Source organism: Micropterus dolomieu, linkage group LG19 (assembly GCF_021292245.1).
Source record: "Micropterus dolomieu isolate WLL.071019.BEF.003 ecotype Adirondacks linkage group LG19, ASM2129224v1, whole genome shotgun sequence".
Taxonomy (NCBI): domain Eukaryota; kingdom Metazoa; phylum Chordata; class Actinopteri; order Centrarchiformes; family Centrarchidae; genus Micropterus; species Micropterus dolomieu.
The window spans coordinates 21,410,968-21,424,148 of NC_060168.1; the positions used below are offsets into that span (position 1 = coordinate 21,410,968).

General features: G+C 38.4%; 1 protein-coding gene across 3 annotated transcripts in view; it reads left to right on the top strand.

Moving 5' to 3' along the window:
* Window positions 1–10,532, top strand: part of def8 (differentially expressed in FDCP 8 homolog) — a 24,767-nt gene extending 14,235 nt beyond the window's left edge. For all 3 annotated transcript variants that reach the window (XM_046029915.1, XM_046029917.1, XM_046029918.1), the window contains 9 exons: window positions 386–535; window positions 1,908–2,049; window positions 2,426–2,590; window positions 3,301–3,428; window positions 4,049–4,162; window positions 4,542–4,622; window positions 7,044–7,184; window positions 7,402–7,511; window positions 8,892–10,532. In XM_046029915.1, coding sequence (XP_045885871.1) covers window positions 386–535; window positions 1,908–2,049; window positions 2,426–2,590; window positions 3,301–3,428; window positions 4,049–4,162; window positions 4,542–4,622; window positions 7,044–7,184; window positions 7,402–7,511; window positions 8,892–8,985 — 1,125 coding nt within the window. In that variant the 3' untranslated portion in view covers window positions 8,986–10,532. The remainder of the gene's footprint in view (window positions 1–385; window positions 536–1,907; window positions 2,050–2,425; window positions 2,591–3,300; window positions 3,429–4,048; window positions 4,163–4,541; window positions 4,623–7,043; window positions 7,185–7,401; window positions 7,512–8,891) is intronic.
* Window positions 10,533–13,181: the final 2,649 nt, after the last annotated feature.

A 13,181-nucleotide genomic window follows, 5' to 3' on the forward strand; every position in this document is an offset into this window, starting at 1 on the left:
CAAAAGTCCCCCCCCCCCCCCCCCCCAAAATGCACCACAGAGCGCCTCAGGAAGTCATTCCTGCCTGTGGCCATCAAGCTCTATAACTCCTCCCTCTAAGTGTCTGACACACGGTCCCTTAGTTAGTTATTGAACTGGACCTTATTGTCTATTGTGCAATATTATCTGTTTAATAATTAATGTGCAATATTCTCTACTGCAATTCTGCTGCTATTTATTCACTAGTCCTGTTCACCATAACAATTCTTTAATAATGTAAATATTGTACATACCCACACTCCTTTATATTTTTCTTTATATATATATATATATATAATGAATATAACTTCCTATTCTATTTACTGTATGTTGAGACTGCTTTTTTGCTCTTGTTCACCTGTGATAGGGTTCGTTTGTGGCATCCGACATTGAACAGCTGAAACTGGCCATAGAGGAGTGTAAAAAGCTGATTTTAGAGCTGCCAGAACACTCGGAGAGACAGAAGGACACTGTGGTGAAACTTATCCACCTTCGTCTCAAACTGCAGGAACTTAAGGTCGGAAGTGAGGAGTGGATAACATGTTATCATAGTTGGTGCTGGCTCAGGATCGCTTTAACTTCCAGAAATTCATAAGTGACTAAATTTACCTTCATGTTTTTGATTTTGTGGAATGAACAGCTGTACACAAATGTCAGCAGATGGAAATGTATTATCTAAAGCATGCATTTTTACTGTGTTTCTGGAGAGGCATTTTCTGAAACTACTGCTGCATTCAAGTGCATTTAGAAATAATAGATTTTAAGGTTTAATCATAACCTAATGGGTGCAGTAGTTATAATAGGTGGGGCCTTTAAATTATATTGTAGCTGAGAAGTAGGGCTGGGCGATATGGCCAAAAATGTTATCACAATAAAAAATCTTTTTATCATTCAATAACAATAAATATCACGATAAATGTCAAATCATATTTCTTTCAAGTTTAAAGGCTGATTTTTGCTCCTGACTGAAAATTGAAGAAACCAGATGGTGCTAAGTAAATCTTGTTGCAGTCCCTTTTCCTCAACAAAATAAATATCTTAATTGAAACATGAAGTCCCTAATTCATTCATGATTCAGATTAATTAAATCAAACTTTATTGACGATATGTTGAATATTTGTTATATTGTTATTGAGGAAAATTACATTGCGATAATTATCATTATTGTTTTATTGCCCAGCCCTACTGAGAAGTGATGCTTACACATGGAGTGTCAGAGGTAACTGGGAAGAACACAAGAAATTCCGCTGAGCCCACTGTGTGCTAACGACACATCAAATAAAGGCTTTCTTCAGCTTTCATTTGATCACGTTGCGCTTTATAAGATAAATGAGAGCAAGCATTGTAGACTTTCTTGGAGACTGATGAGGTGATAAACAAGTTTGTGGAGATCAGCAACTTTCTGCTAAAAACTCCTCATGTTTGAAATCGCACATTTTCTGTTTCTTGAGATTTTCTTTAAATTACCAAAAGGACAGTATTACTTACAGTCTAGTTTCTTGCGAAACACTCACATCAACAAATCAGTTAATCGGTCAATTACTTAAGAGTTCAATTGGGACTTAAATGCGTTTTATAGAAAAGAGAATGTTAGTGATTTTCTGTGCATTTGTTTTTACTGAGTTTTTTTTTTTATGATATCACATGAAGCAGCTGAATGTCATGTGCAATGCTTTATACCACAGGGCAGAGCACTTTATGTTATATAATAAAGCAGCTGAATGTTGAAGTGCCATCTTATGCAAGTTCTATCTAGAGAATAGACATCGCTTCAAAGGATCAGGATCATACAGCGAGAACAGAAGCACTATGAAAATACGGCAACATAAACAAGTACAAATACTGCATATTTTATTTGTTGAATGTTTTGGTATTTTGTCCCTTTAAAGGACCCCGAGGAGGATGAGCCTAATCTGAGAGTCCTACTGGAGCACCGCTTTTCCAAGGAAAAGAGCAAGAGTGTGAAACAGACCTGTGACAAGTGTAGCACTATCATCTGGGGCCTTATCCAGACTTGGTATACCTGCACAGGTGAGACACACCATACAGTGTATCAATCAGATACAGCACTATAGAGATATTTTAGTTGCAAAATTTAAAAACAAAAGTTTGTTAAAAAGTCAGACCTCTGTGTAAGATCATACCAGCTCTATCTGAATATCATTTTTTGTGTTTCATGCACAGGCTCACAATATTCTACTTTCTCAAAGATTAATCTTCAGTCCTACTGTCTCGCTTGTTCTCTCAAAGCTCCACATGCATACTGTTTTTCTGAATGGTGGGCTCAGTGGGAGCATCTTTGTACAGCCCTTTGAATCTGTTAACCAGCCCAAACCCATTGCCTGTAGTGATAATGCTTTTATACATTAAAGATTCATGCCATGTGATCATCCCTTTCTTGTTTCAGGTTGCTATTATCGATGCCATAGTAAGTGTATGAACATGATCACAAAGCCCTGCGTCAGGTCGAAGGTCAGCCACCAGTCCGAGTATGAGCTCAGCATCTGCCCTGAGATAGGACTAGACCGGCAAGACTACCGTTGTGCGGAATGTCGAACACCTATTTCACTGAGTGCGTACAAATTTACTGTGTTGGTTTATGTCTTGCATGTTGATGTATGGAAAACAGAGGATCTAAAGGCAATATGTAGGCTGATTTGAACTTACATTTGCTTGATGGGCATGTGCACACAGTTGTAAATAAGGTTACTTTACAGCCATCTAGGAATGACTGAGCTACAAACATTGAGTATGCTTATATTTGATATGGAACATCATTTTCTGGAGATCTTTATTCTCTCATACATATCTAAATTCCATCCATCGTCAACCGCTTATCCTGTGTACAGGGTCACGGGGGGCTGGAGCCTATCCCAGCTGACATTGGGCGAAAGGCGGGGTACACCCTGGACAGGTCGCCAGTCCATCGCAGGGCCACACATAGACAGACAACCACTCACACTCACATTCACACCTAAGGGCAATTTATAGACACCAATTAACCTAGTCTGCATGTCTTTGGATGGTGGGAGGAAGCCGGAGCTCCCGGAGACAACCCATGCGGACACGGGGAGGACATGCAAACTCCGCACAGAAAGGCCGGGGCAACTGGGGTTTGAACCCCCGACCTTCTTGCTGTGAGGCGACAGTGCTAACCTCTGTACCACCGCGCCGCCCAACATATCTAAATTCTACATATTTAATTGTGTTTATAATGTTTTTATGTATATCTTGCTTTCTTTTGATTCATAGTTTGACTGCACTGTGCCATCTGTCTTATAGGGGGCGTGCCAAGTGAAGCCAGACAGTGTGACTACACAGGCCAATATTACTGCAGCACATGCCACTGGAATGACACCACCATCGTCCCAGCTCGCGTCATCCACAACTGGGAGTTTGAACCACGCAAGGTACCCTCTCAACATGTATCCCTTCATCTTTTATATTTCACACTATTAGACTTCTTATACCCCTTTGAAACAGGAGTGTATGATGTGTGTTTTCTTTACACGTGTTAAAGCAGCATCTGAGTTACTGGATGAAACTGCTGTCAGACTGTATGTTTTTCTCTCTTTGTCTCTGTTGGAAGAGACTCGGATCGGGAACTGTACTCTTATATATGTTACTGCGAAACATCAGAATTTCATAGAATTATATTACGGACAAACAGTCAAAGTCAATTTACTAGTCACGAGGAGTGCTGCACAGCCTGTGAAGGACCTTTTGTCGAGTCTAAGAAAATGTCTTAAGGGGAATCAGCTTAATGTCGTTAAAACATCAATAACATTAAATTACATTCCCATCTCTAATAGAAATGCCTGTTTATGAAAGCCAGTCAGCATCTGACCCACTTCCACCCAGGTCAGGAGGAGGGTTGGGAATCCAGGTCAGATGATGCGCATTGACCTATTCAGGCTGTCTACCAATGCAGGTTTAACCCACGTCACTGTGTTGGTATGAAAGGGGTATTAGCGTGTTCATGTGGGCATATTCAGTCAGTCTGTGTTCTGACAGTGTGCCTCTTTTTCAGGTTTGTCGCTCCTCATTGCGCTACCTGGCCCTGATGCTGCCACGACCTGTCCTGAAGCTGAAAGAAATCAACCCGCTGCTATTCAACTTTGTGGAGGAACTGGTTGAGATCAGGGTGGGTAGCTTCACTTTTTTGGACGTACAAGTAAAGATCCAACAAGAAACTGAAGTAAAGATGTTCCCAATGTAGTTAAAACGAAATACAGTTCTGTAATTATCTTTGAATGCTATGTTCTCAGTTTTAACCTGGAATCCCTTATAAAATGATTTAACCACAACACCTTCATTATAGTTGCTGTTCCATTTGATTTGTCACCCGACCATCCTAGTGCTTTGTCGCTATATTTTGAATCAGGTGCTATTATGCGGAAAATCAAACAATTTTGATATGGAGTGCTGCTAGCATGTGCAGTGAGATGGAAAATCAACTGCCACTCTGTGCATTATGTTTGACTGGGAGCAATGTGTGTGTTTGTGTGTGTTTTCCTTTACAGAAACTCCGTCAAGATATTCTGTTGATGAAACCCTATTTTATTACCTGTAAGGAGGCCATGGAGGCTCGGCTATTACTTCAGGTCAGCATCTGTGCATAATATCTATTCAACACAAATTAAATTGACTTTGCTTCGTGCAATTAAAGCAATAAGTAATATGTTACAACAGCACCACCGTGTGTGGAAGTTGAAAGTTTAGGCATCTGGAAACGTTCCTGATGTGGACTTGAGACACTAATATAGACTTAAGACTTTGCTATTATTGGTGCAAGTTCAGCTGAAATTCTTTTTATAATTAGTATATAAAAATGATAACGTAAACTTGAAAATTAAAAAGTTAAGAAGTGCCTTCATTCTTTGTGGTATACTTTCAACAAGGTGTTCAACATTCCTCAGAGACTTTGGTCCATATGACATGATAGCATCACACAGTTGCTGTATATTTGTAATAATAAAATCCATCCATCCATCGTCAACCGCTTATCCTGCGTACAGGGTCGCGGGTGTAATAATAAAATAAGTAAAGTAATATTATTACTTTTTAAAGGTCCAGATACATAACTATGTTTTTAGTTGTTTAGAAAGACCTTATATAATAAACCGTTTTTATTACCTTGGAATGAGCCATTTATATCTACATAACCGCGGACGTCGCCACGTTGCGTCATCATATTTCTACAGTAGAAATATGGGTGTAACAGTGTAACAGACAGACAAACAGCGCTACAGAGCGCCTTTCATCACTAAGTTCTTCTTCTTCTACTTCTGGTAGAATTCAGGCAGTGTAAACATTCATTGCTACGTTGCATACATATGTTAGAAGAAGAAGAAGTAGTAACAATATATAGCAGGGGTCGGCAAATAAGTTTGGCATCAGAGCAATATTTTCAACCATTAGATGGTGGGTAAGAATATAAGACATAATATTCTTCTGACTTCTACCAACATGCCGTTCGGTTAGCTCAGTCAGTAAAGTGCAGGTCTCACACCCTAAGGGTTGTGAGTTCACCTTGGGACAATTCTTTTTTTCTCTCAACAAATGGATTCTGCAGCGACTGCTTCTCTCAGTACAAAATGTGCTGCAGTGTTTGTGTTTCGGTGTTTGATCCACATCTATCAACCTATGGATGCTTTATCATTTCCCTAGTATATCCAGGCAGAGAACATTTAGGGGAATCACGTTTCACCACTAGATGCCACTAAATCTTACACACTAATCCTTTAAAAGAGTAATAAGTAATGAGTAACTTAGTAATTGCAAAGTCTGAGTAACCTGCCCAACACTGCTCAGTTGTAACGAGCGGTTATTTGAGTTATTGTTGCCTTTCTGTCATCTGCCCATTCTCCTCTGACCTCTGACATCAACAAGGCATTTTCGTCCACACAGCTGCCGCTCACTGGATAATTTCTGTTTTTTGGACCATTGTCTGTGAACCCTAGAGATGGTTGTGTGTTAAAATCCCAGTAGACCAGCAGTTTCTGAAATTTCTTCCCCATTCTGATGCTCGGTTTGAACTTCAGCAAGTTGTCTTGACCACGTCTAAATGCCTAAATGCATTGAGTTGCTGCCATGTGATTGGCTGATTAACTATTTGTGTTAACAAGCAATTGAACAGGTGTACCTACTAAAGTGGCCGGTGAGTGTATGTCTGTGTTATTCAGTTTGTCCACTGTACAGCGGGGTAACTAACTAAATTTCAAACAGCTTTTCCATTTTCATTTTTATATGTTCATAGACACTCCACTTGAGTGTAATTTATGCAATAATAAAATATACACATGTGGAAAGTTATAACACTTTTGAGGAATGATATTTTCAAGTTTACGTTATTATAACATACCGGTAGTCCCCTATAGGCTTGTATAGTGTGCATTGATATTTGTGCACAGTCAAAAAGTATATGTAATACAGTATCTCACAAAAGTGAGTACACCCCTCACATTTTTGTAAATATCTGATTATATCTTTTCATGTGACAACACTGAAGAAATAACCATCCATCCATCCATCGTCACCCGCTTATCCTGCAACTAACACTTTGCTAAAATGTAAAGTACTAAGTGTACAGCTTGTATAACAGTGTAAATTTGCTGTCCCTCAAAATAACACATCACACAGCCATTAATGTCTAAACTGCTCGCAACAAAACTGAGTATACTCCTATGTGAAAATGTCGAAATTGGGCCCAATTAGCCCTCCCTGGTGTCATGCAACTTGCAAAGTGTAATTTCTTCAGTGTTGTCACATGAACATATATATTAAAAATAATATATAATAATATGAAAAAATGAGAGGTGTACTCACTTTTGTGAGATACTGTATATGTTCACAAAAGTTTTTAAAAAACAGTTTTTGTCCATATTTTGTAATGTTTGTTGCCTTCTGTGATCTCATGAAATGGATTGTCCCTGAGCAAGGTTCGGTCTCATGGCATGCAGGTTGCATACATTTCCCAAAACAGATTTTCGCAAATTGTTTTCTTTTGTATTTGTGTTCTGCAGTTACAAGATCGGCAGCACTTTGTGGAGAACGATGACATGTACTCACTACAAGATTTGATTGACATCTCCAGTGGCAGGCTCAGCTGTTCCCTCACAGAGATCCACACTACGTTTGCTAAGCACATCAAACTAGACTGTGAGGTGAGCTCAATCATAAAGTGCAAAGAATACATACTAATGACTTCTTTGTTAGACACATAGCTTAATCTTGTAGTATCCACTATTAGTCAGTAGGCATTTGTTGATGATCACTTGTTTTTATTTTTAATTATTTGCTAAAGGAGTAGAAAACATAATCATCCTGAAACCCTGACTTTCTGTCCCATTTTGTCTGTGCTGTGTGTGTGTTTATGTGTAGCGTTGTCAGGCCAAAGGATTTGTGTGTGAGCTGTGTAAGGAAGGAGACATCCTGTTCCCTTTTGACAGTCACACCTCGGTCTGCAACGAGTGTTCTGCTGTCTTCCACAGGTAAGTCACCGCCAACCAGTCACACTGAAATATATTGCAAATTATGTGATTCTAAGGAGTTTGAAATTTAGTTGTGAAGATTTTGCATTTTGGTACGAAATATTAAAGCCTTAGCGCTAGGGATGGGTATCGTTACTCGATACCTTTATGCTATCGACTGAAACAGCCCAGTATCGAGTAGAATTGAAACGTCTCCAGTCAAACCAGTACTTCAATCGCTACTTTTTCTAACCAGATTGCGGCAAAAAATTAGGATTTGTATGGTTTTACTTGCAGCCAAACATGCAAACAACACACCGAAAGAAAGAGAAAAGCACGCCTTTTTTTTCTTATGTGCCTGCACCATAAAGTGTATAAAAAAAAAAAGGCATGCACACGCCGAGTCCATGTGTGCCGCTCACCTTTGGCTGCAGTCTCAGGCATGTTTGTCATTGTTGCAAGTTTACCACCACAAACTTGGCTTTCCATGGGTTGCATCTTCTGGTATCATTTAACACTTCTCAGTACATTTTTATTTCCTATTCACATCACTTGACACTGATCGATCACTGCGTTCCATCACATCGATTAAACGCTTTTGTGGCGTAGCAGCGATCAGCTGATTTTACTCACGGAGGGTCCGTGAGCTGCGGCTGCTTCAGGAGTAGTTGGTTTGATCGGCTGGACGTGCACTGCAGCCTCTCTTTTCCGTTTGTGAGTCTTTAGTGTAGTTAAGTGACTTGTTTTTTAGAGGACGTTTGCGACTCACCAATAAAGGAAAAGGCTCTCGGCGAGATCTTTCAATTCAGTTTATTGATCGAAAGTTAGCAAAATAATTTTCTGTTGTTTACTTTTAACACATGTATCAATGGAATACCTTAAATTGGTTTCCCACAACTTATCTGGTCACTAAACTATTACACTCCTCTCTCATTCAAATATAAATAACCTCCTCATAGGCTAATACTACCGGTGCGGATGACCTAATTAGGATGAGGAGCGATCAGTTGTTTGAAACAAGAAAAAATAAAATGGAAAAATTGCTTGTCCTAAACAACAATAAAAATAATAATAGGCTACCAATCAACTACTATGGCTTCAACAGTGTACTGGTTTTGCACTAATAAAGGTGTTTTTCCCTACTTTTGAGTGGAGCTAAGACATCTTTTTTGGGTTAATCTAATCTAAAATCACCAGGTAGCATATCTTCAAGCTGTATACACAGAAATAAGAAAGGCAGTGTTGAGTTTGTCTCACTAAACATACTATATAGCAAATAGCAAAACCAGTACATTTGCCCAAACAGTGATCTGTCTATTAAAATAAACAACACGTTATTCAAATGTACGCCATCAATATGATGGATTATGTAACAAAAATGTTTCTTATGTGTCTCGTTAGAGATTGTTACTATGACAATTCCACAACTTGTCCACGGTGTGCCCGAATGACTGATCGAAAGCAGGAAGAGGAGTCAGACGTCAAAGATGCATGATTCCGGAGAGGACTACCTGAAGCTACTGGATGTTGCACTTCGCCTCATGTTGTGCTCTAATCGATCAAGAAAGTCTTATGGAAGCTTTTCGTCTTTGTCCTTGGTTTGTTTTGTGCATATGTTTAGAACTGTAGTGTCTTTATTTTCCTGCGCACTTCATAAGGAAGCAGGGTACTAAACACAATCTCGAAATTAATATATATGTATATTTTTTATCCAACTTTTTAATCCATACTGAAATTGGATGTACTGAACACTGTGTATGTTTGTTTGTGTGAGTGAGTGAGTTGCATTAGTGCATATGTCTGCTTGTATAAATGTACAAAATAAATGCCCTATAGAGAAAAGCCACCTCATCAGTAGGTGATTATGGATGCGGAAGTTGTATATTAAGTGTTACGAGGCTCGACTGAGTGAACATATACTGCCAACTTTGCTGAATACTAAAGGTTTAAGGTTGCCATATCTAAAAATGTTATTGAATTTTAAGGATTACATCTCCAGTTTGCAAAGACAAAATCATGTTAACCAGAAATTCACCTTTCACGTCCCAGTGGATGTTTTCATTTTAGAAACAAAATCCTGTAAACATGCTTGAAAGTGAAGTGGGTGACCTTGCACTGAGATATCATTTCCAAACATCTGTTTATTAGGTCATACGATGCATAGTGTTTAATTAGTTTACAATATGAAATGTATTAAATCTGCTGTTATAAAACTCTTTATCTCAGAAGTATTGTCCTTAAAGCAGTCTATACTCCTCCATTTGTGCCTATTTTCCTTTCAGACTCATAATCGTTTGATCTGTTTAACATTGCATACCATACCAAGAAAAAATATTGCCAGGCCTTATAACAGTGTTTCTTTTCAGCCTTCAATTTTCAGGTTACAGTGTAGGCCTGCTTTGATTTTGTAAATTGTCAATTAGCCACCCTGGATACTGGAAACAATTATATGGCTTGAAATAGTTTTGACAAGTAAGGGTGTGTATATACAATCATTAAATCAGTACTTTGAATTATACATGCATATATTGGCAACAGATCTCTAATCAAAGCATGCAACATTTTCTCGTAAGGAGAATAGTTTAACTGAAAAAGAAAAGGATTGTGGGAGTTAAATGTTCTTTCCTTTCATTCAAAACCATGATGTCATTGTAGACAGTCTGTGTTTTAATCTGGTTCACTTTAGTGCAGTGTGTAGCAAATAGATGTGAATATTCATAAACATTGTGCCTACAGGTTGCATAAAGCTGTTATCCAAACATCTTAATACACTTACCATCATGTTAATGGTTTCAGTCTTAATTACATATAGCACATTTTGTCCAGAGATGACAAAGATGTTAAGTGACACCTTTGATAATGTGTAAATGTTGACCTAAAATATTTGTTTTAAAATAATGAGTTTTGGCTGTGTTATCTTTCAGCATGATGAACTGTATTTGTTTTGGTTTTTTTCAAACTAATGAACAGACATGGTGTTGGTGAAAAGCAATGCCCTGTTGTAAAACATGAAGTAGTGCATGAATAAATTAATGAAATGCATTAACATTGCCGCGTTGTGATCAAGTAAAGTTCAACTTTAACCTATTCAGGGTTGAATTATTACAGCCCCAATGTAAAAAAAAGTTATGATAAAAATAAATATCTGATGATTTTGCTCTGCTGTCAGCAAAAGCACCCTCAAAGTGCAAGATTGGCCCATGCTATTACTCTCTGATTGACAAGCTAATACTAAGACTTTTTGAATGGTTTGTGATGCTGTTAAAAGTTTGTTTGCAGCTGTAATATTTGTAAACATATGAGAATATAAATATTCTCATATTTACTAAAGATTTGTGTGAGCAAAAACGTGTGCAAACTTGATATCACGAGGAAATTAACAATCCTTCAGGACGTTAGTAAATCTGGCTGTAGGTGTGTATATATATATATATATATATATATATTCTACAAAAGTAGATGTGTATATATACTGTAATATATACAGTCGCAGGAAAAAGTGTGTGAACCCTTTTGAATTACCTGGATTTCTGCATAAATTAGTTATAAAATGTGATCTGATCTTCATCTACGTCACATCAATGGACAAACACAGTCTGCTTAAACTAATACCACACAAACAATTATATGTTTTTATTGAACACACTGAGTAAACAGTCACAGCGCATGGTGGTATTTGAACCCCTACTCTAATGACTTCTCCAAAAGCTAATTGAAAGTCAGCCAACCTGACCAATCAATGAGATGAGATTGGAGGTGTTGGTTAGAGCTGCCCTGCCCTCTAAAAATTTTTTAGAGAAAATTAAATTTTAATTTTGCTATTCCCATGAAGCATTGCCAGATGTGAACCATGCCTCGACCAAAAGCGCTCTCAGAAGACCTAGGCAGACTGTCTATAAATGGAGTTCAGCGCTGCTACTCTCCCTAGGAGTGGCTGTCCTGCAAAGATGACTGCACGAGCACAAAGCAGAATGCTCAATGAGGTTAAGAAGGTGTGTCAGCTGAAGACTAACAAGAATGGAGTTCATGGGAGGACACCACAGAAGAAGCCACTGCTGTCCAAAAAAACATTGCTGCACGTCTGAAGTTTGCAGAAGAGCACCTGGATGTTCCACAGCACTACTGGCAAAATATTCTGTGGACAGATGAAACCAAATTTGAGTTGTTTGGAAGGAACACACAACCCAATGTGTGGAGGAAAAAAGGCACAGCACACCAACATCAAAACCTCATCCCAACTGTGAGGTATGGTGGAGGGGAAATCATGATTTGGGACTGCTTTGCTGCCTCAGGGCCTGGAAGGGTTGCTATCAAAAGGTATTCCAACATTTATCAAGAAATTTTGCAGGAGAAGTAAATCAACAACAGAATGGCTTCAGCAGAAGAAAATACACCTTATCGAGTGGCGCCGTCAGAGTCCTGACCTCAACCCGACTGAGATGCTGTGGCATGACCTCAAGAGAGAGATTCAGAAGTTGAAGGAAACCATTAAATATTCACATATGAGGAGCTGGAGCAAGAGAATTTTGCCATATATTCATATGAAATTATTCAAAACAATGAATTGGTTATAAAAAATGTTGCTTCCTGATAGTGCAGTATAAGTATGAAGTAGCAGAAAATAGAGCTACTCAAATAAAGTACAAGTAGGAAATTCAAATCCAATCATTATGTTATGTTAGAATTCAAAATACAAATTATATGCTAGGAATTCATTTGTTCTCATACTGCTGCATGAGTAGGCCTACAGAATATGGTCTACAGTTGGTTCTTGAAAACAAACAAAAAACAAGCTACAAAAAATGTCATGTCTTTTTTGGACATAAATCCCCAGGCTATGCATTAGCCTATAGCCAACATATTCTTTATGTTTCAGGGTTTTTTTTATCATTTGTAACTCACAGTGTTCACTAATACTGAGTTCACTTTTTCAAAAGTCTTCACACAGTCAGCACAACAGAAGACAGTGTAGACCATAAACTGTGTGTCACTTTAAATAGCTTGACACAAAATTCAATGACCACATCTTTCAAATTGCATGAAGTTTTCTCACTCAAACTCAACCAAATCCCAAACATGTTTACATGTCATTGTAAAAAAAAAAACAAAAAAAACAATTACTGTAAATAGCCTGCGCTTTGATTCTGCTACATCTAAAAAACAATCATAAACTTCTAATTGAGACAACACTGAGGGCCTGTTGTTTTAATGGGACATTTAATGTGTCGTCTCCCCGTTCTCCTCCAGTAACAGAGGTTGACAATCCGTCCCAGGATGGTGTCAGTTTTCCTTCCACCTTCTCCATTCCTCAACCTGTGGTGCCGAACAATAATGCTGCGATGATGTGTTGAGAGGAAACCACCAATCACTACTCTCCCCGTAGAAGGTGACTGACCCTCTGTCTTGCTGCTACAGTGCTATTTTGAACTGTTATGTGTCAAATGCATAAATATTGGATACTACAAACCCCATAGAGGAATTATTTTCCTCGGGAAGGTGCAACGTTTCTGACAAGCAGCCACATAATCAGTCGCTCTTGGACACAATCATAGACTGTATATAAAACGGACACAATGCATGCTGGATGTCTGGACAAAGTGGACATAGACTACATACTGTATTATAATCTGCAGAAGATCGCCAGTGATTGACCGGACATGCAAAAGCGATTCTTTCCCCCAAGAAAAAAAA